Source organism: Callionymus lyra, chromosome 7, assembly GCF_982586985.1.
Source record: "Callionymus lyra chromosome 7, fCalLyr1.hap1.1, whole genome shotgun sequence".
Taxonomy (NCBI): Eukaryota; Metazoa; Chordata; class Actinopteri; order Syngnathiformes; family Callionymidae; genus Callionymus; species Callionymus lyra.
The window spans coordinates 22,969,367-22,995,072 of NC_141824.1; the positions used below are offsets into that span (position 1 = coordinate 22,969,367).

General features: G+C 37.6%; 1 protein-coding gene across 2 annotated transcripts; it reads left to right on the forward strand.

Annotated features, from left to right (window-relative positions):
- Positions 1-1,519: 1,519 nt before the first annotated feature.
- Positions 1,520-21,139, forward strand: fam168a (family with sequence similarity 168 member A). 2 transcript variants are annotated; one of them, XM_087795273.1, is made up of 8 exons: positions 1,520-1,686; positions 10,282-10,389; positions 10,780-10,871; positions 13,780-13,860; positions 15,987-16,132; positions 16,258-16,444; positions 17,231-17,357; positions 17,437-21,139. In XM_087795273.1, the coding sequence occupies exons 2-7, from the start codon at positions 10,328-10,330 to the stop codon at positions 17,341-17,343; spliced, it is 681 nt and encodes a 226-aa protein (XP_087651399.1). In that variant the 5' UTR covers positions 1,520-1,686; positions 10,282-10,327; the 3' UTR covers positions 17,344-17,357; positions 17,437-21,139. The 2 variants fall into 2 exon arrangements, with proteins under 2 accessions (XP_087651399.1, XP_087651400.1); XM_087795274.1 differs by lacking the exon at positions 10,282-10,389.
- Positions 21,140-25,706: the final 4,567 nt, after the last annotated feature.

A 25,706-nucleotide genomic window follows, 5' to 3' on the forward strand; every position in this document is an offset into this window, starting at 1 on the left:
GACTGCAGCGGATTATCCGTTCTGCTGAGAAGGTGATTTTCTTCCCGTTTCCAACTTGCAACTACAATATCGAGGCGTGCAGGCAGGATCGTAGCTGACCCCTCTACACCATGTTCCAAATGCTCCTGTCCAGCAGGAGACTGAGATCGATACGAACTAGAACATCCTGGTTCAAGAACTCTTTCTATCCGTCTGCTGTCCGGATCATGAATATTGTTTAATTAAATCTAATCTGTTTTTCTTTATTCATTATTAATTATTTATTTATATGCCGGAGTCTACTAACTCCTTTATGAAACATCTTAAGACGTTTTTATTTGTTCAGGCTTTTCCTTGATTTTCTGGGACTCCTGTTGTGTTCTCAGTTTTATCTTGATCTTTAAAGTATATACTTTATTGAATATTGTTTTGATTGTTTAAGTGCTTTGTGACCCTGGTCTGGAAAAGCGCTATATAAATAAAAATTACTTACTTACTTACTTATGGTAATGTCTCCTAACTTTTTCGCTTTAACTTTTATCTGTGCTTTTACTTTGTTTTTTTGTTTATATTCTGTTTATTAGTTGATTATTTAAGTGTGTTGATTATTGATTTCATTTTGTTGGTTATTTATTTATTTATTTATTTTCTTGAAATCTCTTAATTAATGTCTGTATAAGTCTTTTACTGTTAAGTCTTTAATTGTTTTAAGTGTTTAATGTCTCTAATGTTTTGCTTTGTGGGTCAGAGAGGACCACAATTTCATTTATGCTGTATGTCTTAATACATGCATATATTTGACAATAAAATAACTTGACTTGACTTGTATCAATCTATTTTCCTTTCATTCATATTATTTCATTTTTACATTCTGCAAAAGTGTTCTTAGTCGGATAAGTTGCAGAATGTCTAAAATAAATGTGCACACACAGCATTTTGTCACTGGATGACGCTGTTTTCCCACGTGAGACAACACCCCCTTGAAAAGAAACTTAACGAGTGAACGTGAACATCAACTGTGCTGCAGTACCATCTCACCACCACCGTCCTGATGACGCGAACCCCCGTAAAAACGTCGTTTAAAAACGACACATTATTGCTCAATATCCTTTCACAAAGAAAGTATTAGACCACAATCGGTTAAGATTATATTGTAAAATAACGTTAGATCTGTCAAGGCACTCACATGAAGAGTTAAAAAATTATATCCGCATCTAAATGGGAGATTCATAATATATATATATATATTGTCGATGAAATGAATAATAATGATTGGATATAATGGCGGTTGCTGTGTGTTTATTGGAATCTCTTTGGGTACCAAGCTGTAAAAACAACAATCACTCCATCGTTTTAGATGGAAAAAAGTGGACAAACATTGACCTTTTTTTAAAAGTGGTTCTAATGTGTGAGAAAGATCCCAACACAACAATCGGATTTGGAATAATTTCCGTGTTGATTGTTCGCTCGTCTCCCCTCCTCTCTCGCTGCATCCCCGCATCCCTCCCTCCCGGCAGTGCATCCCCATCCCCCACACACGGTGACCGTCTCCACGGGTGAAAGCTGTCTTCCCTCCGCTACTGGCCCGCCGACGAAACACTGCAGCAGCGAAAAAAACGAGTCCCTTCGTCGTCCTTCAGACACCGCCGATCGCAGTGACACGCTCACGGGGAATAACTCTTCTAAGTCTCTGATCGAGTCCCGTCGGTGAGTTTTTCATTCCTCTTCCTTTTTTTTCCTCCTTTTCAATTGTCCTCCGTGTTTTGGCTACTAGCGGGCTAAGCTAAAAATGAGCTAACTCTATAGCGGTATTAAACTAGTTAGCGTGTCAACATCACTTTCACGGTGAAATCCTGTTGTTATATTGCTTTTTGTTAACAACTTTACTAGTTAAGGCGAACACATTGGAATTTTGGTGAAGACTTCGAGGAGCTAAAGCAAAAGATTAGCAGTTTTGGGGCAGCGTGTGTTGGGATGCAGGGATGCTACGATGCAGGCGAGCTAAGCTAACGATGCTATTGTGACACAGACGGATTCCTCTGTTTGGCGGCCGCGGAAAGGTGGCGGCCGTGAACGTCAGCGATGGCGAATGTGTGTTTAGGAAATTGTAAGATGGAACCCTCTTATATTTATATATCTCTCGCCAATGGCTTTTCAAAATGGTGTCTTGGGCTTGTTTGAGTGAGTCCGTTTTGTCCGAGCGTTGGAATGCAGTGAAGTGGAGAAGACCACGATGTGTTTGTAAATAGAAATGCTGGTTAAAAACGGTCAACCGCCGTTTTTACCCCAAACCACCGTCGATTAGAACATCAATGATGTTCACAACATCGTCTCTTACACGTTGTAGTTGTTATTTCTTTCAGGTTTTTAGAGTATTTCTCTCAAATTTCATGTTTACATGCAAAACAATGCACCGTTTTACTGAAGGCTACTTTGGTTCTACTTACTATTAAGAATTATATTATATTTAAACATCTATTTGAGAGATGTTTAAGGTATACAAAATAAAGATTAAACAACTATTTAATTTTTTGATAAATTCCTTTTGTATTAATCCATTTGTGAGGTTTTTCCTTTTTTTTAACCTATTTTTCTTATTGCGTTTATGATTTTCTTGTTACTTGTTTTCCACTCTCAAAAGATTGAACTCCATGTATAAACAAAGCCTATTCTATATTAGTATTTAAATTAAATTAAAAGGAAAAAAACTTGTCATCATCCAATTAAAAAAAAAAAATGGATTATGAGCATCCCCATGGGTCCTAAAACATAACAATGTCATAAAGATATTATTCTCATCACAGTTGTGTGGCTGGCTTGTTTTGTTGGCATCAACAACATTATGTTGTAATGTAATTTCAGGCCCTTTTTTGATTTTGACTTGCAACCAGGATGAAGGTTATTTGATGGGTCACTAGGAAAGAAAGGAAACCTTGCAGGCAGATGGTGACTCAGACATGTTGAACACAAAGAATAACATTTTAATAAAAAAATCAACTTCTTTCTATAGTAAATGGCATAACTAACCAAAATGCACTGATAATGTTGAAGTAAAAATCCCTGGTATTATTCTGTAGATTATGTAACAAACATGGATCTGGAGAATAAAGATAAAAATGGAAACAGGTGGCATTATAGGTTTTAATGACTTCTCCTGAGATAAATGAACTAAATGTTAGAACATTATTATGAAGGTTTCTGCTGGGGCTTATCTCACCCCTGTAATGACTCATCCTCATTACCTTCTATTAATGACTGCTTATTCAAAAGGCCTTATCTGACTAAAGGGGATTCCCATGTCTACAATACTCTCTTCCCAGCAGTGCATTAAAATAGTCTTTCAATGGAGTGGTAGAACAGCACAACATGCTGTGTTTTGCTGTTTTTGGCTATTAAATCTTTCAGCCTTTGTTCAGGGGATCTGAATAGCTACTGGAGGAAGAGGAGGGTCGTATGTGTGAGTGGCGTGTATTGAGAGCCGCCCTATGTGTGTGTGAATGGTGGGCTGTACAATGTCTCATAAAACTGTCCTACCATGTAAAGCTGGAGTCACTTAATGTTGCTAGATTATGGGGTTTAATAACCGACTGATGCTTCGTTCACATGTGGTTGGAACAATTAGAAAGGCGGAGGAAATGTGATTGAAACACTTACACTCAATCGTTTCCAGGCTTGTGGCAATTTGGATATTTTCGACTACGGGTCTAACGGGTTGAACAGTGGTTACTGCTTTGTTCTGTAATTCAGAGACCTTCAGTACAGTTTTTATGTTGGCATTTCTATTATAAAATCCTCACAATAACATCGCCCGGCTTAAGTGTTGGTGTTAGTTTCTTCTGTAGAAAAATTAGGACCTGAATGTTTTTATGTCAAAACGGTCTGAGCGCTTGTTTTTGCTCATTGGCATTCCATATACACCGTGAAGCTTTATTTGGAATTTGAGAATTAAAGATGTTGTCTAGGACACAACTATTCAATGTGCAACCTCCAGGCAGTCAACTCAACTTTCACAAACACTTTTAAATAACATTGCAATAACCTCGTATTATCCTCCGGAGACTGTATTTGAACTAAATGAACACAAAATTAGAAAAGATGTTGTCAGAACACTTGCTTGGACCGAAGAGATATTTCCACCATCATCTACGAGATGGATTTCATCTTTGCAGGGAAACAGCCTGGCATGAGATTGACTTATCATCGATTCCATCTTGAATTTCATATTGTTGATACGAGCAGAGTGACAGCACTTCCTAGAATTCACATCAAGTATGGAATCAAAATATCATTTTTGTACGTGTAAAGTGGATTATTTTACCATAACCTGTTAGGTGAACAGGTTATATTGTTAGGATTAAAGCTTTATACTTGCATTATTGTACATACATATATATAGTCTACATTTTCACATACTTAACCGACAATGAATCATTCACAAACCTTAGTTAGACCATGCTTTTCATTTTAAACACACATTCAATATGTTTTTAGTGATTGCTGTTCTATGAGCGAGACAAAATACAAGGGATTTTTTGGTTAACTTCATGAGATTATAGGGAAACTGAAAATATGTTATGATTGATCCTGTGTGCATTTTAATAATGTCGCAATCCTTGTCTTTAGAAACGTTTTTTCTTAAATACCAATGGTGTTTTCAATATGTATGATGAATAGTGTTTTGACAGGTTCTTGGGTCAAAGAAAAGAAACATTAGTTTTATTAAGATTTAGGCAGAGGATTTACTTCAGTTCCATGGAATTAAAAACATTTATCTGTTAGCCATTTGGAATACTGACAAAGCATACATTTACATATTTAAGAACACGGATCACATTATCTACCAACAGTGGCCTCTAACGTTCCAAATATAAACGTAAACATTGATCTACTTTTTGGCCACATTGACTTGGTGAACTAGATTTGGCCCTTTGAGTTTGACTTGTATGCTGTTGGAGAATGTTGACATATTACTGTTTTTAAAGGTACCAACGTGTGTGAAAGTAATGTTTGACTTGTGTATTGTCGGTATAAAAACTAAATGTTTAATAATATTTTAGGAATCAATTAATTGAAACTAGTTCAAAAAAGTTATGAGAGATCTTTTGAACCGAGATCAGTGAAGGTTTTTAACAAACAGTAAATATAGCAAGAAAATAATCTCACCTTTTTGTAGTTCTGTCTAAATCGTTAAAAATCACTATATGGGATGGTGTGTTCACTGACCTGTTCCAAGCTTAGACATCTACACGGCGCTGTCTAAAGGAAGCTAGAATAGACTAGTGAATAAAATAGACCACAGAGCTGACCTTTCAGTTATCTGTGTGCATTCTCCGCTATTTTCTGTGATTGCGTGATGATCTGTAAAGTGACCCCGAAGCAAATATTGTAGCAGTGTGTTTGTGCTGTAAGCCGTTCAACACGAAAAAGCAGTATAATTCTCCTCTCTAGACAAAAGCTGCTGTTAATATGGCTCAAAGCTACTGATTGTTTACATTTTATACACCAGGTACAGATACTACACATAGTAAGATGTGGCTCTTAAGAGTTATATTGAACATAATTGGACTTAATATGTTTGTGTTTTCTTGAATTTATCTAATAACTTAAGTGAGTTTTTATGGATGGAAATTCCTTTTTTTGTTCAGCATCTACTTTTCCTTTGAAAACTAGTCTAGTTGTCATCATGTTGTCGTTTATAGTGAGAACCAGTTTGAATCCTAAAACACCATGACCTTGCACTGAGGTTTCTTGGAAAGTACCTTTTAGAAACTGGGAGAATGCCAGCCAGTCTGTTGTCGCTTTGTGTTGTGTCTCCACGTGCTACTGGGACTCCCGTTATTTTTAAAATTGATGTGTTTCAGACTCACATTATTTTCCATCAGGATTTTGGTGATGAATAGTTCCATCTGGATTTGAGAAACAATTTGAAGCTCAGCTCCAGTAAAAACGTAATGCAACATAAAACATAATTAATAAGAATAAATAAAATGTGTTTTTTCTCTCAACACCATTTTGTCAATCATGTCAAATTGTTCTATTGCTTTGATTTTGTTGAGTTTTTTTATTATATCATGTGAAAAATAAGGGCTCTTGGCTGAGGTATGCACTGTGACGGTGTTTTCTTATAAAATCTAGGTTATATTTTATATCTATTCCGACAACGGTTTAATTTGGATAGTGGTAAAATGTTGATGGTTTATTCAAAACCCACTAATGTATTTAAAAAACGATTAACTTCAATTACCACTCATTATGAAATGATTTACTCAAAAATATTACAACACAAAGCATTTAATGGTCTTTCAAGTGTAAACACGGAAATTCAAAAAATGGATGGAGATCTATTTTAGATGGAGGTTTGGGCTTCATCATTCTCTTGCTTCTGAACATTGGACTGCCCTTGAGGTGTGTGACTTATGGGAGGTTTTTTGGAAAAAGGAATAGAGGGCGAGAAGCAGGCTGGAACAAAAAGAAATGGGAATCGCAGTCCCAAAGTGCATGGAGCCGTCCTAGATCTTAAATAGCCGAAAGCTGTTTTGGAGCAGGGCGCTGCAGGCACGTCTGATAGTTCAGAAGTAGCAGTGGGGGTTGGAGCTGTTGATCGGGAGGTCTGATTCCATCACGCTGCCCTTGAACACTGCATTGAGGAGGATTTGGTCCCGGACTTGATCGCTGTTGTCACTTGTGATTGTAGGCAAATTTAATTAGACCTTCCCATGGGCGCCAGCTCCATTTATCACGCCGCAGTTTGGACAGCGCATCCATGTTGAGCGCCAGCTTCCTTTTAAAACATCAATGATTTGCACATTGAACGCATCGTCGACGTGATCAATGAGGTTTTTGTATTGATGCGTGTCATTATAAGTAGCGCCTTAAGAAGACCGTGTTCTGACGGAGGAAGCATGTTTAACGAATTTGAATTTTGATGTTAATAAATAAAGTATTACAGCTGAACAAAAAATATTGAATAAATCTAGGTATTTAATTGAATTTACTGTATATTTAATTCTTGTTACTAAATAACATTTTTTTTCTATCTGACAAACGCAAACACCATCTTTTTTGTCAATGATTTAAAGCCAAATATAAACTCGAACTCAATAAGCATTTAAATCCAGTATATCATTTTCTATTTTTTATATAACTATCTAAAATTAAAGGTAAAATCTGTACTATTTAGTTTTTAGTCAAGTGATAATTCAGGAGATTTTCTCATTAAATTATGTTTAATTACTCACGAGAGAAGGGGTATCGTTAATTCAGTATTTCTAATTTTTTCGCAGGCAGTTTGCTCTTATGATTCACTCTAGTGACCTGTGTGAAGTTTTCTTCCAGTTCTCTATTCATAGTTCAACACACCCACTGGATTTGCTGTACAAGACCAGAGGCCCAGTGAGGTTTTATGTTGGAGCATCTGATATTGTGTGGGTTGTGTAGTACAAGCTGTTCAGGGGCAGTAGCTCTCTCTCTCCGTGCAGATTATTTCGAAAAAGTCCATCTCTGTTTAGGGAACATTCTTGTTTACCGTTTTTTTTTTGTTCAAGTGGAGAAAAAGTGCACTTACCTTACCTGTCAGTATTAGCATTATAGCAATGTTAGCGTTTGTTTTAAGCTGGCTCTGTTAGACCCCTGCTAAAGGAGTTATTATTTACCCAGAAGCTCAGGTTTCAAGTTAATATGTGATTCAAAGTCGTTTTAATATATCTTCGTCTAAAATGAAGAATTTGAAAACGTACAAATACCTCCGTGGTGTTCGTCTGTAACGTCCATCTTGTATTGAAGCCTTGATGAGAATAATTGTTTTTGGAAAAAGATGAAATAAGACCATATTTTAGGCTCGTCTGTAGCAGACGTTTAAATAACAAGCAAATATAAACCAGAAGTACTCTTACTCTAGGGTAATATCATTAGCGCTTCCAGTGTATTTACCAGAGTACATCCCGTTTATATCGCTTGTTGTTATCTGCTAGAAAAGATCTTAAAATATACCATTATTATATGTTTTTTACGGAACAATTCTTATCGTCAAGACTTAGATACAATACAAGATGGATGTTGGTCAGCGAGCACCACTGAGGTATAGATGATGAAGTCACTTTTTAAAAATGGATTTCTGTTTTTGTCTATAACTCTTAAAAGGAACGGATTACTCGAAAATAATCCTAACCCTTAGTCGACATGAGGTTGATGAGAAAAATGAGTGAGGTTTGTATTTTGGTAGTACTTATCCTTTAAATTATATCCAGCATTGACGTAAAACTTGGTCTTTGGAATCAAAAACGTAAGTCATTTATATTTATTGAGCCCTATTCTAGACCAGGGTCACAAAGTGCTTAAACAATCAAAATAATACACATAAAATATATACTTAAAAGGTCAAGATAACACCGAGAATAACACAGGAGTTCCAAGTCACACTTGACTACAGATCCGGAGCACACTATAAGGGTGGCCTATGGTCACCTGGTGAGAAATACCGTGACTAGATGTATGAATAATATTCACGCTGCAAAAAAATGCAATACCCTCACATCATGAGATTGATTTTTCCACTCTTAATATGAGTGGAATATGAACAAAAGACCACACCCTCACTTTCTCGTCTTGTAATAAGACAAGATGTATTAGCACGAATGAAATTTACTGTATAATATTGCAGTATATCGTCATGTTTACTGTGATACTGTCGTATCATGATGTGTACTGTTTTGTGAGGTTCTTACCAATTACCACAGCTTTCCTGGAAAATAATCACAAAATGAATAATTGTATTTTAAAGTGCACCTTTTGAACAAATAGTCATGTTGAAATTCAGATGGTCACTCAAGGTAGTCTCGACACTGGTCTAGAAGCGTCCTGGGTTAATTCTAAAGAATGATCCATAAGACTGGGCTTCTATGCTGTTTTACTATTCTTAGTTTTTTTTTATACAATAGGACAAAGCTTGGACTTAAAAAGTTCTAATCGGTGTGCGACAATAGAGAGCCGAGGGAGAACAGGAGGTCTCCTGCTGAGAAAAGACTCTTTTCTCCCAGAGGGACTAAAGCATCTTATCATCACTCTGCGTGGAAACAAAGAGAGCGGTGGTTAGACACTCCTGCTGAGCACATGCATCTCTGTCGTCTGCCGTCCCCACACACCTTATTACACACAGTTTGGAACCCCTACTTGTTCTCACCCATTCAGCACGTACCACCTTTTTATAAAAAAAAAAACACACATCGGCGACTCTATTCAGGCCCAGCTGTGGTTCAGGAGGCTTTGCCCTCAGGGTTTGGTCCCGGCCACCTGTCCCGGGTTAGCGGGCAGGATTTCCCGCAATCCGATGCTGCTTTAACATGGACTCTTTGAGGATGTGAAAGTGGTTTCTTGTGTGCGGGCATATGTTGGGATGTCAGAGCCACACACATACTCAAGGATGCATTAGCGCAGTGCTTGTCTCGGCACTTTCAATCGCGCATGATGGATATTATAATTGATTTTATTGCTTTATTCAACCTTCCACGGCCATAAAAGTAAGAGATAATAGTGATATTTATTGATTTATTTTTTCTGTGTGTTTTTTTTCTGTTAGTGAAATGATTCACACATTTTTGCCACGTCACAACACGAGATCTACACTGAATTTCCATCCATTCACAGACACGAACGTTTGCTGCCCCTGCATTATTTACCGCTCCAGCTTCCGCTCTGCGACTGTGCAGCTGCTCATGCGTACCTGTGGCTCGAACCTTCTGCCTTGTTTCTTTTGCTCCGCCTGCCTGCTCAGTGGGTGTCTTGTGTGCGATCTCATCGTCTGTTAATATAAATCACCGTTTTGATGGATGTTCTCGACCGTCGTCGCATACACACTCATCTCCATGCCCCGCCTCCTCCCCCCTCCACCCGAACCCGCTCATCAGAACCGATCGCCTTTGGTTTCTCCAGTCCAAGACGCCAATATCGAGCGATTTGCTTTGCTAAATATTTTCTTCTGCAGAGGAGCGCAAAGTATTTGAATTTTAATGTTAGTCCAAATCTCCAGACTCTTGAATAATTGAACAACATAACATGCCCCTGTTACTTTCGCAGGTTTTGAAGGATTCTGCGTTTAAAAACAACCCCGATTTTTCTTCTTCACACGAATCAGCAAGAAATACTCGGTTGAACGTACGACGCCACCGCTGCTGTCACTCACATTTGCTGTCGCACCGGTGCTTGCTTTTTTAATTTTTTGCTGTTTTGGTTGTTTTTTTGTTTTTTATCCCTCCTCCCTTCTCTTGTGTTCGTTGTAATCATGACCTCTCACTGTTTTAATTTCAGATTTGCATATCCACTTCCACTCCTTCCTCATTTGCATACAGCAAGAATGGCGAGCGGGCATCCCACAGACAAATTCAGTTTCATGTACCCACCAGACACGCACAAGAGGTACGGGGTACACAAACACACACTCACACACACACATTATCATTGTTGTGAGCGAGGTAAGAACAAGACGGACTTCTTCCACATCGAGCTTCTCTCGGTTCCGTCGACGCACGGATTGCTTTACTGTTAACAGTTGTGGCTCTTTATTGCATCAGTCTGTTCTCAGACGCGTACGCCGAGCCTACCCAAGGGTGAGGTTTCAGACAAGCTGATGTATATTTTATGCATGCTGGCAGAATCCTGCAGCTGGATGATGCGAGGAATCTGATTTTGGGATTATCGTGTGTGTGTCTGTTTATAACCGTAATAATTCAAATCCACGTAGCTTATTTCTCCTCTTCCTTCTTCTCTCTCTGTTGCACTTCTCTATACTTCCTCCATATTTCCCAGTAAGAACAGGTTATCTTCAGCCATGAACCCGGTCTACAGTCCAGTTCAGCCTGGCACCCCTTACGGAAACCCCAAGAACATGGCCTTCGCAGGTGAGACGTTTTTCCAACTGTTCAGCTAATAGCCTCGAAAGAAAGCAGGCAGCAGTGTTGGTTTTCTTATTTTCACCTGCACCTAAAGCCTCCTGGCTAACATTAATTGATGTTGACAGTTAGTATTGATCAACAACCTCTTCATAAGGCTCTTCTAGAGTCCGTCAATGAGGGTTCTTCAGGCTTAACAAAGTACTCGAGGAAATGAAATGCATCTCTTTCTTTCCATTTCCAAACTAGACAAACGTTTATCTCCTTTACACCTGTGTATTTATTTGTAGTGTGCAATTGGTCTGTGCGTTCACGACAAAGATAGCAAGCACAATTATCTCGATTCATATTAAAATAAGGGCTATGTGTTGCCAATATGTTATTATATAATATATTGTGATACTGTAGGATGTTCAACTACTTGACTCTGGCTTTTTTGTCTTGACTTAGTAATAATGGCTTTTATTTGTTTTAAAAAACAAAATATGCCCAAACATCAGCTTTAAAAGCTTCTGAAGTCGACTGTATCCTCTCGATCTCAGTCATCGGCCGGTATCTCGCGGGATTTCATTATTTATTTAGCTGCGCAGGGGGTAACAACTGGTGTCATCTAGTGGTCTAGATTTTATTCCTATACAAAATTGAACAAACACAGTGAAAACGATTGCATTATTATATACAATAATAAATATTTTATAAACCTTTTATCAAAATATAAACCATTAAAATAACGATTTTTAAGCCAAAGATAATCTTTAAGTCAAAGATAATGTTTTGTATGTTACCATTTGAATTTTATCAAATGCTCATTTTAGCATAGAACTTGTCTTTGGTTGGAGTTGAGATAAAATACATTCTAAATTACAATTCAGTAATAAATAAGAAATGTGTACTCTTGACCACTGACTCTAGACAAAACAGCTTGTTGAACATTATTGAAATAAACATGAAATGTAGGTTTTCTAGTTGTGCTTTACCTAGTATTCAAAAGTTAAACATTATATAATGGGTTGGTCGGTCAGATTTATCCCCTGGGCATGAGTTTGACACCTATGGTCTTATTCAAAGTGTGCTTTTGTTGAACATATAAAAGAAAAAATAACAATCATTCATCATTTTTAATTTGACGACATTTACAAGTATTTGTTTGATTAAGCGTTTTTATTATGTAAAAATTCAGTCTTAATATGTCCCAATCTGAAAAATAATAATCTTTAAATGTCTAGTATAGGATTTTGAATGGACTGAAAATATGAATCTACTATTCAAAACAAATGCAAAATTAGTCTTACTTGGGATGACTAGTGCCACCTATTGATATCAAAATGAGTCTTAAATTTTATTAATTTTTCATTTTTTAAAGTGTCAGAACTGCAGAGACACGGACTGAACACTACACTATAGATTGTAGGTGATCGTTTTCTCACCTCTTGTTGGTCAAAACCATTGAAGAGTTATTTCATATATATTTTGGTTACCACAGTTGTTAAGGTTTACTAGCAGCTGCTGTTCTGTCCTCTCAACCTTTGAGAATGTGGGGCGCAGCTCTTGACTGCAGTGTCCATGACAGGCCAGAAAAGGGAATATCAAAATGTTGATTTTTAAAATCGAACCCTTGGCCTTGTTCACTGAGAACATCCTAGAAGAGAATACAGAGATTATTTTAATGAATAAAAAAAGTGACTCATTGATGAGTAAATCTTGTGAAAGGAGGCGGATATATTTTGCTACAAAATTTATAATTTTAATTATTTCAGTTAATTTGTGTTTTGTTCGTTAGACAAGTAGAGAGAAAACGATATTGTCTAGTGTCCCTGGGAAGGCAGGACCACTGTTGTTCTGACGGCTTGAGAGGATTTATGATTTTGATAAAAGCCGTTACAAGCTTTAGATGCATCTCATCGACCAGTCCTTCATGCAACTCTCTAAGAAGCAGGATAAAAAGCTTCTTTTTAAATGTCAGCCCTCGAGCACATAAATGGAGCCCGGACAAAGAGCTCACACCCGCCCGTTGTGGAGGGAAAACCTTTCAAAGAGAAAAGGATGTGCCGAGAGTTAAAGCACAGACATGAGCTAGATGTTCTGAAACACATCAGACACCAGATCCAAGATTCTTGGTATTGTATTTAACCTAAATTAATGTTTGCAACCCTTTTAATTATTTTAATAATGTACACATTTCACTTTTAAGTCAAACAATTTTCCTTTTCTTTGATTTTAATGTGCAGTTTATTGTATAGACTTTTAATTTTATTATTTACATAAAATGAAAATATTGTTTCTTATATTTCACTATAAAATCCTATAACTTAAACCAAAATATTATTTATTCTACAAATCTAGGGTTTTAATTGGAAATATATTTGAGTACCAGGAAGGTGTAAGTACACTCAGAAATGTCACACGAATGAGTACATGCATTTTCAGCCTGAAATATATAAAATTATTTTGAAATTCGTCGTGAAATCGTTGCCGCGTGGGTGCAGAAACGTGTGCGACTGTAGATCAACCGAAGACAGGAAAAGCTCAAGGCTACGGCACAAACCTTCTCAGAAAATGTCAGTAATAGAAGAGCGCGAGCAGCCATGTTCTTAGCATCGCCTGCTTTGTCTCGGCGCGCACCCCGCATCTGCCTCACTTCTGAGAGATGAATGCCGTTTGTGCTCGTCTCTCTTTTATTTTTTTTCTCCCGGTGCGTTCACCGCCCACACCATATTGGCAGGTGTGTCTCATCCATCAGATCAGTGTTTGGGATTTGTATTCAGACAAGTGTGTTATTGGTGCAGACGTTCTTTTTCTAACGAGCGCCATCTGTGCTTATCCGTCCGCCACCAAAACACACATCCTCCGGAGGAGTCGTGTCCAAGACTGCTGTAGTAATGACTTAATATTAATGTTTTCCTTTTTTTTCTTACAGGTTATCCAGCGGGTTATCCTGCCACAGCTCCCACCTATACACCCAACCTTTATCAAACAGGAAGTCCAGGGTATCCACCAGGTGAGGCACACTCGTACATTTGATTCTTAAATACATGTATTCGGGCCATTATTGATAATTTTGAAGACAATTTAGTACATTTTTGTCATTCAGTGACCAGTTTTTAGTCTACAGTCTTACTAAAGTAGAGTTGATTTATATTTAAACACCACAAAATAAGTGGATTCCATGCGCAAGTATGACATAATGAGGTTTAAAATGCATATTTAATCATATTTATTCTCTTCAATCGGTTTATTCGGCCCCATTATTGACAATCTTACGAACGATTATTTGCTTTTACACCAAGTTTGAGAGTTGAATATTTCAGTGCTTTACATGGAAGGAATACAGATTTACCAGAATAATCTTTTAAGTTCAGTGTCGAAATCATAAATGTATTTTTAAAATGTTTAGTGGTAATGTTTGTGTTTTGTATTTAAATGAGATTTGGAGGACAAATATTGGTGCAGTTTAAACCTGTTTATCTTTGTGTTTATGGTTCGCACGGATTAAAACATACAGAGAAGGTTACGCAAAGGGAGGATTAAAAAAAAATGATGAAAATTAAAAAAAATAACAGAGGACAAAGTATATTGAATATTAGACACTGAAAGGTGGAAATCTAGATTAACTGTGTAATAAATACTTGATTCATGGGTTTGATTTAAGCTTAGACAGACGGATGTATATTTATTTAGCATATGTATATACTTAAAAAAAATAATTATTAAAGATAAGTGATGACCGTTTGTTTCAATGCAATATATGAAATGAAATGACGTTAGATTCACTTTCATTTCATCCTGGAATACGAAGTGACTGCAGACACAACAGCGATGAGCTCATGCTAAACGATGCTAATAGTGACAGACACCGTCACTGCCCGGCAACAGCTGCCACCGGTCCTCAGGTACAGATGGCGTTGGATCGGAACTCTGCTGGGGTTCGGTTTCTGACCCGGCGAGCAGATGGGAGCAGCACCCGAACCGGTTTGTCAGCGAGGACGTGCGGCAGAGTCTTGAGCGTCTTGGCCTATAAACCTTAAATTGAACTCTTGATTTTCTTGAAGTTCATCTAGCCAGTGAACATTTATGATTATTTTTTAAAGCCTAATTAATTATGGAGCTACATGTAAACACTTTCCTCTTAAACATCCATCTTAGATGATATTTCATTTATTTTCTCCATTTTAAAACAATGTCCTCGGCTCCCATCCCCCCCTGCGATGTTTGTTTTCATCTCGAACTGTCAGGTGTTCTTTGTCTCATTCAAAAAAGAGACCCTATCAGAACGTTTGAACCAGCAGCAGTAAAACCACAGCGCTGCACTTGTCCTCGAAGATCCAGAGCCGTATGAAAGCAAATGTTTGCGTTCCAGACAAGAATCAATCCGCCGGTCTGATGAGAAGCACGTCTTGGTCCGAGTCATTACGGCTCCAGACCCTTTGAATAGACAAATGTTTTCCATCAGCGCAGGCTTTTGTGTAATTGTCACACACAATTGTCGTCTTTTGCCCCCCGTGCATGTTCGAGCAAAGAATGTGTGTGAGTATGCACACACACATAGACACGCTCGTACACACACACACAGCAGCTTCAGTGTCTCTTTGTTCCCTTGTCCTTGTGTGAGAGACAGGCTTTCATAAGCTGCACACCACTAGCTAGTAGCATGTTTGACCTTCAGGCTCCTCCTAGTGGTCGTTTGGAGGCACTGCATCCACAAGAATATGGACGCAGATAAAGTCGGTCCTCAGATCACATGATGCTCGTGATTTAATCCCAATAAATGCGGGATTAACAAGATTCATTGACTCACTTACTTACTCGTGTAGATCAACCTTGTTTGTTGACATTCGTCCATAGTCTCGTCGCAGACAATTGTGTTACTTTCACACACTGTGAGTCAACACTAGGTTTATAGCGTCAGTCTGGGCTGCTTGAGACTTGACACGACTGCCATCTGCTGGAAACAACTATACATGTCAGATGAGTCATAGCCCTTAAAAATGAATGTGTTTTGTGAAACACTTTCTTAACCGTCGTAGATAACATCCGTTATAACGACCTGTCAAGTGTGCAGAGATTTAAAATGATTGTGTTTAAAAGAAAACGTTTTTGAGTGCATTTCTTCTTTTTTGTTTCCAGGATATACTGCAGCTGGCACCCCCTATAAAGTGCCCCCCACTCAGTCAAATGGAGCTCCTCCTCCCTACACCCCCACTCCCACCCCATACCCCACAGCCATGTATCCCATCCGCAGTGCCTACCCTCAGCAGAACCTCTACGCACAGGTGAGAACACATTTTATATTTATTTAAAAAACATTTAGCTAGTAGTTACATAATGTCACATAATGATTTAATAAGCAGGTTAAAATGAAGAGTATTAGAATAAAAATGGACATCGTCCTCCACAGGGAGCGTATTACACCCAGCCTGTGTATGCCGCCCAGCCACACGTGATCCACCACACCACAGTGGTGCAGCCCAACAGCATCCCCTCCACGGCCCTCTACCCTGCCCCGGTCCCCGTACCCGCTCCCCGGAACAACGGCATGGCTGCTATGGGTATGGTAGCTGGAACGACTATGGCCATGAGTGCAGGTGAGAACAACAAGAACTGTTCCATGACGGAGCAACAACAACAATACTACTACTGTAAGTGTTATCGGATTTCCAGTAGGTCACACTCTAACAATTTGTAGTGTTTAAAATGCATTTATAGAAGTTATTTTTCATTTTCTATTATATTCTTTCTATTTTTCTACATTTTATCAGCTAAGAGGGTCTTTTATGTGCAAAAATGCTCCAAAGAGCCTTGTTTCCAAACATCTTAACTCATATTTGTCACCAGCTTGGTGGTTAAGTGTATAGTGTAAGAGAATATTAAAAAAAGACGGAAATGGTTTCATGTCAAACCCTAAACTTAACTAACTCTACTTTCCCATTGTATCCTCTACATCCGTCACTGATGTATTTTAACACGCTAAAATGCTAAAAGAAAAAAAGATTTATAGTCCACCTTGTGTTTAAAATGACATGCTTGGGGAATTTATTTCAACAAAATACACACGTAAATACTTAGAAATGATGTATTAACAACTTTTTTTTTCATATTGTTTGGGTTGTCATGGATTTATACAACTATTGTTTATCATTGTCCAAAGAAATAGTCAAGGATGCACTTATTTTGTGCATGTCATGTATTTACCTAAAGTGTGTGGGATCGTGTACCACCTAGTGGACAAGAGCCAAATTACGCTTCTATTAACGTTTGCTAAAGGACGTTATATTTAAAATGTTTTCATTTGTGTGTTTATAACTTGTTTGCTACGTCTCTGACTCTTTAATGACTCTTTTCATATCATCTTCTTCTATAATCTTCTATAGGGACTCTGCTGACAACACCCCAGCACCCCCCAATTGGAGCGCACCCAGTAACTGTGCCAACCTACAGGCCCCAAGGGACACCTGGGTACAGTTATGTCCCACCTCACTGGTAGAGCCCGCCCATCATGTAAGCTCCGCCCCCTCACGGGTTCTTCCCTCTGCTCAGCTGTCCGTCATGTGCTCACCCTCCTGCTCTTCTCCTCCAGATCTGGAGTCCACCATCATATGCAACTGCTCAAACCTACACGGGCTCCCAGTGGTAACCATGGGAACCTGGCACCTGCAAGAACAAAACTAAAGTGCAACAGCCACTTTACTATTATTGTTATTGTTGAGATGCGACATTCTCTAACTTTTTTTTTCTTTTTTTTTATTACAAAAGCTGCTTTTAGTTTACTTTTCTGTTCAATTGCCAACCAGTCATTACCTTTTTTATTTGTGTACGGTTTCGTTTCAATGGTCTTTAGGTCGCAACCATTTCTTTAAAATTCACCGTCTGTCAGTGGAACTCCAGAAGGACTCTCTCGACCAATCACAGGTGTCGGCTGCTCCTGTGTTTGCTGTGCTAGTGTGTGTGCCTGTGTGTGTGTGTGCGCGCCTGTCGGTGTGTGAGTGTGTGTTCTGTCCTGCCCACTGCTTATTTTGGCTGAACCGTGTCGGGCACTTACTCCTCCTGGTGATCATCTCCATCTCTCGGTGCGAAGAGGCGCTGATTTGTGCTGCCAAAATTTTTCTAGCGACAACATTTCAACACAGGGTTTTTTTTTTTCACACGATCGGTGGTTATTGTTTACATTTTTGTTTCCCGGGTGTAAAAGTCTCATTCTCACTCGTCTTCCAGCGCATAGATGTCAAGTCATGGCTACGATCGGAGCACTTAGCTTGTCCTGATAATTGGAAAACTTTAAAAGAACATTTTCAGCTTCTAGAGTCGAGTCAGCGGGGAAAAAAAGGCCACACTCCTCGGACACACACTCAGGGGCTCCTGTGTGTGTGTGTGCGCGACTCACACGCACCATCACATGGCCGCACTTATAGTTAGCGACGACACACAGACACGGGCGACACATCGGGAGTTTAAAGGGACCGTGATGGCGAGAAGATGCGAAAAGAGAGACGGCAGCGTCGTCATCACAGTAACTTTAGAGACGCTCAACACTTGTAGGGTCACGCACTGATGTTTGCACTACGTGACGCTAAGTGGACGAGGACCAATAATCAAAACGCTGTCGGGGATCCTCCGCCCAGGCCATCAAATGTCGACGGGATTTGTTCAACTTGATATTATTTGGTTCCCATTTGCTGGTTTTAATACATGCAACAGTTTTAGTGATTGTTATTTTAATAAATAATAACTAAGGTTTGACGGTGTGGCGGCTGTTCATTGAAGCCAGTTGACTTTTCCGTTCTTTACGTGGAGGATTCTTTGTTTAGTGGTTCTCGTCGTGACGCGTTTACGCAGGATTTCTCTGGATGCATGAAAACTGGATCAGTCGTAGAGACATCGCAATAAAGCTTTTTATTTTTCAAGTATTTGAAACGAGGATTTTCAAGGCTTTTAGTGTAGCCTCCATCCAATAATAATCACAGTCAAGAAAAAAACATATCAGACATTTGGATATTTGTGAGAAGGTGTTGCACAAGATAATTTAATTTAACGTTAGTCAACAGGTACAGGATTTTAGTCGGCAAAGGAAAAAATATTTATAATTAAGGTTGTTTTTGTTTTTTTTCAAGTAGTCCAATAGAACATTAAATATTCAGTGAAAATGATTTACAAAAGAATCTGTGATAGGAGTCATTTTGATTCATTAAAGCAACCACTATCAATCTCTCTCAGTACCACGTGTTCTTGGTCCCGCCGGCTGGTTAAATATGCATAATATTCAGGTGTATTTCAGTTGGAGGAACAGATGCAGTATATTTATAGAGCCAGTGGTACAGTTTTTTCTCTAGCTACGCATGGTCGCGTCAGTGTGGCAGCTCTACAGTTTGTGTGCTTTTGATATTCTTTCCTCTCGTCTACATATGAGCTTCAGAGCGCCGGATTTAACGCTTCACAGACTGGATGCATTTATGGTCGTTCACAGTTCATATCCCTTGTATGACTGGTGATGCATTTCGTTAAAAAAAAAACAGGTTTTTATTTTAAATTTCAATGAATTAAGAAAAAAAAAAAACATCTTTTTGTCACGACAATATGTGCTTTTGTAAAAAGAAAATAACAAATTTGAACGGCAGTCAACGTAGCTTGATTATAATAGCAACCTCAGCATTATTGAATATAATTGACAAAAAAAAACAACACATTGACTTGTCTGCTTCTCTAAATAAAGTATTGTAGTTCATCTTTATTATTAAGTTAAGGTATCCAATTAGACAAATATTAGCAAAAGAAAAAAAAAATGGAATGTGACTTTCATTGTGCCCATAATGTACTGTAAAGCACGGTGGCGTGTCGGAGCCCAGTGAAGAAAGTAGAAAAAGGAAGGGGTGTTGCCCGAAAAGGAAGGTAAAATTTTGGGCGGTTCATTTGCGGCTTGACACATAAATAAGGAACTTCCAATCATTCTGAACACTTTCATTTCGACAGCTTTAAATACTAAATACTTAATGAATAAACTAGCATTTGTTTTAAAAGAAAATTACATTTTAGTCTTCGATTCAACTTCTCACCCCTTACTTTTTCCCCGCATCTTCAGTGGCTCCGAGGCTCCTAATTTTGTGCCATATTTTACTGTAAATTCAGTAAATATTTTTGCTTTTCCTAAGTGGCTGATAAAATTCCTTGTTAAAGTCTTAGCTTCCTGCGATCTTGTGTTTTCCTGTTGCTGTCCTAGTTCTCACAATGTTGTTGTTGCATATTCTCTTACTGTCTTTTCCTCTGTGTCTTCATTTCCGTGCCACGAACCTCTCCAGATGCCATTTTTGTCTTTTGTTTTACCTGACGGAGATGGAAACATTTTATTTTTAACTCCACAAATTTGCCATTGTCGGGCTGAGTGTGCGACTCCTCCGGAACACTAGGCGTCTTCAGTGCTGATCGACTTTCTGATATGAGCCAAACTTAGTCTTACTTGAGTGTCCTGAGACACTTCTGAGCACTTTTGTGTTTACATTTGTTTCTTGCTTCTGAAGTGGGAGCTCGGACGAGTGTATTGGCCGAGGCGGCGGAGACTAATCCTGGGTGGTCGAACCGTTTCCTGACTTCACTTCATTCCTCGACTCTCATTTCATTTTGCACTTAAGTGAAAAATGGACAATTGAACACTTAAAATGTGTTGATTAAAACATACATTTCTCTTCGATTCCTTCTCCGATCTCTCCTTCATGTACCGTTGCTTTCATGATTTCAAAACACAATCACAGAGAACACTCCTTAATATTTTCATTGTTTTGCTGCAGCTTCTTTTCATTGTTCAGACGTTTCTTTTGGTCCGATTTGACACCAAGTATGATGCAAAAAGTGGAACTTCCGTGTCTTCCAAAAAAAAAAAAAAAATTATACTTGTATCTCTGTTGGGTCAAGTATTTGGAACAACCCCATCTTTTTTTTGGAAGTTTTAATTTGGTACCCAGTTTGCACATGCTTTTGGTATATGTTACCGCAAAGGTTGTGTTTAAAACTGAAGCCCAACGTTCGTTCAGCGTTGAGAGAATTGTATGTTAGCTATTGGGTCCGGAGTGAAGGACCCGCGTCAGGCTTGTGATATGAAGTGTAAATCTGTTTTTATTTTTTAAATGTTTTCTTTTTTTTTATTCATGTTATTTTGGATGTTAATGATTTTGTTTTATTTTTTGAAGATCAGTTAGTGATCTTAGTACTATAAGTAAGCCAAGTTTGTAATTGTATATTTACTGTAAAATGTAGAACATTGAATAACTATTAAAATTTTCCTATAAAAGGAAGATGGACTTGTTTTCCTTTATTCCTTTATAATTTATTATTATTATATTTGTAGCTTACACTATTATAAATACTTGTTTATTAACCTGTTTTTTCAATATATTTATTTCCATATGCGGCAAACTCATGGCCCAGGGGGGCAAATATGGCCACCAATTCATTTCATATGGCCAGCCCTGTTAAAAGTAAATTAAAAAAAAGTGCATTAATGTTTTTTATGTGACCACTAGACAGGTCAGTTTAAAGATAAGCATTACATTATATATAATAAGCAACATTTATAAAGACGATTCCTATTTTTTTTTTAAAGAAAAAAAAAGGTGTTTTATTTCTTAAATTATTTATATTCATACAATATCTCTTTAAGTAATGTTTATATTATTAAGATATTCTATATTTGTGTTTATTTCCGATTTTACTTATTTACTTTATATGCTAAGAGGGGAATAATTACACTTGTATGATTTTATTATACATGTTTATGTATAACATCTGGATTTTTTTCAGATTTTCTTTTCCACAGACTAATCAGTCATCTGTAAAAGTCATTTAGTTTTGATCATCGGGCTGCGACAGTTGAATATAGACCAATAACCACAGAACCTCCGTCATAATGCCGCAACAGTAAAAGCACCTGATGAACTAAGGCAACGTTTCTGGACGGCTACATGAAGACAAAAGCAAGAAAGGCAGTTTCCCGCACTTTCACTTCTCTCTGCCTCCTTCCACAGACATCTGACCGGATTACGAAACATCCACTATAGACGAAGTGCTGAGTAAACACTGACACGCCAACGCACACAACCGGCGACGTGTTCATCATCTAAAGGAGCTTTATGGTCTCGGAAAAATAATGATAAGAGTCAACATAAAGAAAGTTTAACAACCGTTGGACAAGAAATGTGGGTTTATTTATATTTCAATGAAAATATTTAGCTTATTATAATATCTACAAATGCCATATATTTTGTATATATTCAAAGATATATTGTTAAAGAAAAATAATTTCTGATCAATACTAGTGCAGGACGAGTACTCGTGTACACGTCAAGATAAATCATGCAAGGCTTGAAAGTATTGAATTAGTATTCAAAGTAAAAATGTGGAAACAGTTGAAATGATGGCATCAAGAAGAAAGGGTTTTGAAAACGTTGAAATAAAGTGAAAAAGGTTAAGAAGGAGAAAAAAGTTGAATTTATAGTAAATGTAGAAGGAGTAGTAGAAGTAGAATAAGTAGTAGGATTAATAGAAGAAGTAGAAGAAGTACTAGCTGAATTAGTAGTAGAAGAAGTAGTAGAGGTAGAAGAAGCACTAGCTGAATTAGAAGTAGATGAAGTAGTAGAGGTACAAGAAGTACTAGCTGAATTAGTAGTAGAAGTAGTAGTAGAGGTAGAAGAAGTAGTAGAATTCGTAGAAGAAGTACTAGCTGAATTAGTAGTAAAAGAAGAATAAGAAGTAGAAGTAGAATAAGTAGTAGAACAATAAGGAGTAGTAGAATTAGTAGAAGAATTACTAGATGAATTAGTTGTAAAAGATGAAGAAGTAGTAGAAGAAGAATAAGTAGTAGAATTAGAATAAGTAGTAGAATAAGTAGAATTAGTAGTAGAAGAATAAGAAGTAGTAGAAGTAGTAGTGCAGGAATAGAAGAAGTAGTAGAACCTTCTGTAAGATTTATGGCACAATTGACCTCGGCAGGAAGGGCTGAAATCTCTAAGGAAATGCGTCCTTACAGTGAGGGAACAGAGCAAGATCTTTTGTTTATTGATCACAAAACACCGACTTTTAATCCTCACGTTTCACACGCCAATGAGTCGACTATTAATATCCATTTAAGACAGATGTTTAGCCAACACAAGGACATTGTAAACAACAATAAATAAGTACGTCAAAGTGTTATTAATGAGGGCCGGTTCTGTCCACCAGGAGCCAACATGTGTCACGAACACTCACATGTACGACTTGGTGTCTCGGAACATTATTGAGCTTCAATGGTCGCGAAGGTTTTAATTGCCAATTATTTCAAAGGCGAGCTCTGGAGACGAATACCTTCAGAGATGTGTTCAATAAAAGTGTCACGGTGGTGAGTAAGTCCTGTTTGCTGTGGGAAAAGAGAACAGATGAGTCTTCCAAGGGTTTCCATGTCAAACCCCAGGTATCTATACTGTGTTTTGCTTTTTTCCCCATCAGTCTAGAGTCACAGAGGTCAGGGGTCAGTGGCAAATATGTTTTTGTAACATAGGAGGAAACTGGAGTTCCAGCAGGAGACCCGAAGAAACAAAGAGCCTTCACACGGAAGCCTGGTTTGCTTCAAACCCAGAGTTCAAGAAGCTCTGTTTGTGGTCTTTTGAAAAATAATCTTACTTAGAAATGAAGTCAAAAAGCTACTTTTCTTTTTGCTTTTGTCAAATGTGTAAACATCGGAATTGTAAGAAAAGTATTTGACACCTATTTGACACTTCTGAATTACCCCTCAAGAGCAGTAAGTGTAAAGTTATGACGTACAAACATATCAAACTATTTAACATGTTATCAATAGATAAAGTAAAAGTTTAATTTTAATAAATCCCTATTATTAATATTGAATATCAAATGTATAAATATCTGTGCGGTGCAGCGACAAATATATTTATTAAAAGAGGTAAGAATAAACGCATGTAACCAGTCAAGTGATATATAATAAGCCTTTTAAGGCACTTACAGATAAATATAATAAGCCTTTTAAGGCACTTAAAGAGAAATTATTTAACAAAGATCATCTCTAAGAGTAATTACTCAATAATTATCAATCTCATTTTGCTTATCAACAGCTGGATCAAAACATAATCTCCTAGCAGAGGTAATAACTTAAGTGTTTTTTGATCATATATTTCATATAGTTTTGCAAATGTCTCTGGGTGGACTTTTCACATGTTAAAAAAACACATCAATAAAAAGTAACTATTAAACGCCATGTGTGTTTTTCATGTTTGCTGAGGGAGTCACTGCAAACTCGCAACTCTTCAACACACTCGATTCAAAACGATGACATTCCACATACAGTACCACCTGCGTTAGACTAGTACTGTGCCACTATAGTACTATGATAGTACTATGATAGATGTTAGATTCATACATGACGCTAACGTGTAACAGTCTAGTTTTGTGTGGAATACATCAAGAATCATCAAATATCTCATCAATATATCATCAAAATGGGGATTTTAGTCTTTTCGTTTATGTTGAATTTTGTAATGTTTTGGTTATTCATTGTTTCATTTTTCCGTTTTCATTGCCTGTGTCTTGCTAAATGAGAAAGAGTTGTATCTAGCATTTAGCATAGCAACTTACTAGGTCAACTGTGTGGTAGTTTGTGTAATAAATCTGACCAGAAAGAAAGTGTGTGTGTTTTAAATTGATCAATGAATAAACATTTGCGTGCGTTTTTATTAAGACTGTCTAAGTTAAATAACCAATGTTTATTTTAAGTTACAGTTTAGTCTACTTGTTACTAATAGCGTTTTCATTTTGAAGATTCTATCCTTCAAGCTTCAAGTCACGACCCAATAACGCGTAATAGATAAGGAAACTTAAATGTTGAATAAAGGATATTTTAACCCGATTCTTTGCTTGCTAGCTTGTTTTATGTTACTGTATATCTTGCATTTTATTTTGACTGGGTGCTATATTTGAATAATTTAAAAACAAACAACTAAAAGGTACATCTTTATAGGGGGTTTGGGTTTATATACTGTAAGCTTGATTAAAATGAAATATTAGATATTGTAGCACTTGTCTCCAATATATTAACATTTTTGGGTAACGGATAGCGCTAAACAAAAGTATTTATTTAATACTTGTTTGCTTTTTTGATCACATCACAAACAGTTTGAAGTGGGGGATCAGAAATAGACTTGTTAATAAACAGTCACTTCCGTCACAACAGGACTCCAGCCAGAAAAAGTCTCTGGAGGATCCTAACAATCTGTGCGGTTTACCAACTTATTAGCCGTCACACAAGAGTCAGACTTGTGGTTTTTCTAGTCACCTCAGGCGAACCTCCAACAGAAGCCATTCACTTTTAAATTCCACTAAGAAAGTTTAGGATTGCATCGCGACGGGACGGCATCATGACACACATCCCATTTATCAACCCTAGCAATGAAATCTGCTGATGCTGCTTAAAGCCTTGTTCTTAAAGTGAAACAGTCAACTTCCCTGTCTGCGGCAGTTTCAACATGATGGAATGACCTCTTGGAGAAAAGCAAAAGATCTCATCGCAATTTAAACAAAAAAAAAAAAGATTTTTGGCGACAAATGACAACAAAGTTAATGAAAATTTCTTTCCGTCTGTCGAATGCATTTTAACAAAACTTGACTTAACCATTTTTCATCTAAAGCTCATGTGCTCATCATGTACTTATAGGCTGTGTGTGTGTATGTGTGTGTGTGTGTGTGTGCGTGTGTGTGTATGTGTGTGTGTGTGTGTGTGTGTGTGTGTGTGTGTGTATGTGTGTATACACATGTAGTCGAAGCTTGTAACTGTTGCCAGTTGCAAGCAGTTGCGCTTTATAACCACTGGAGGGTTCTGGC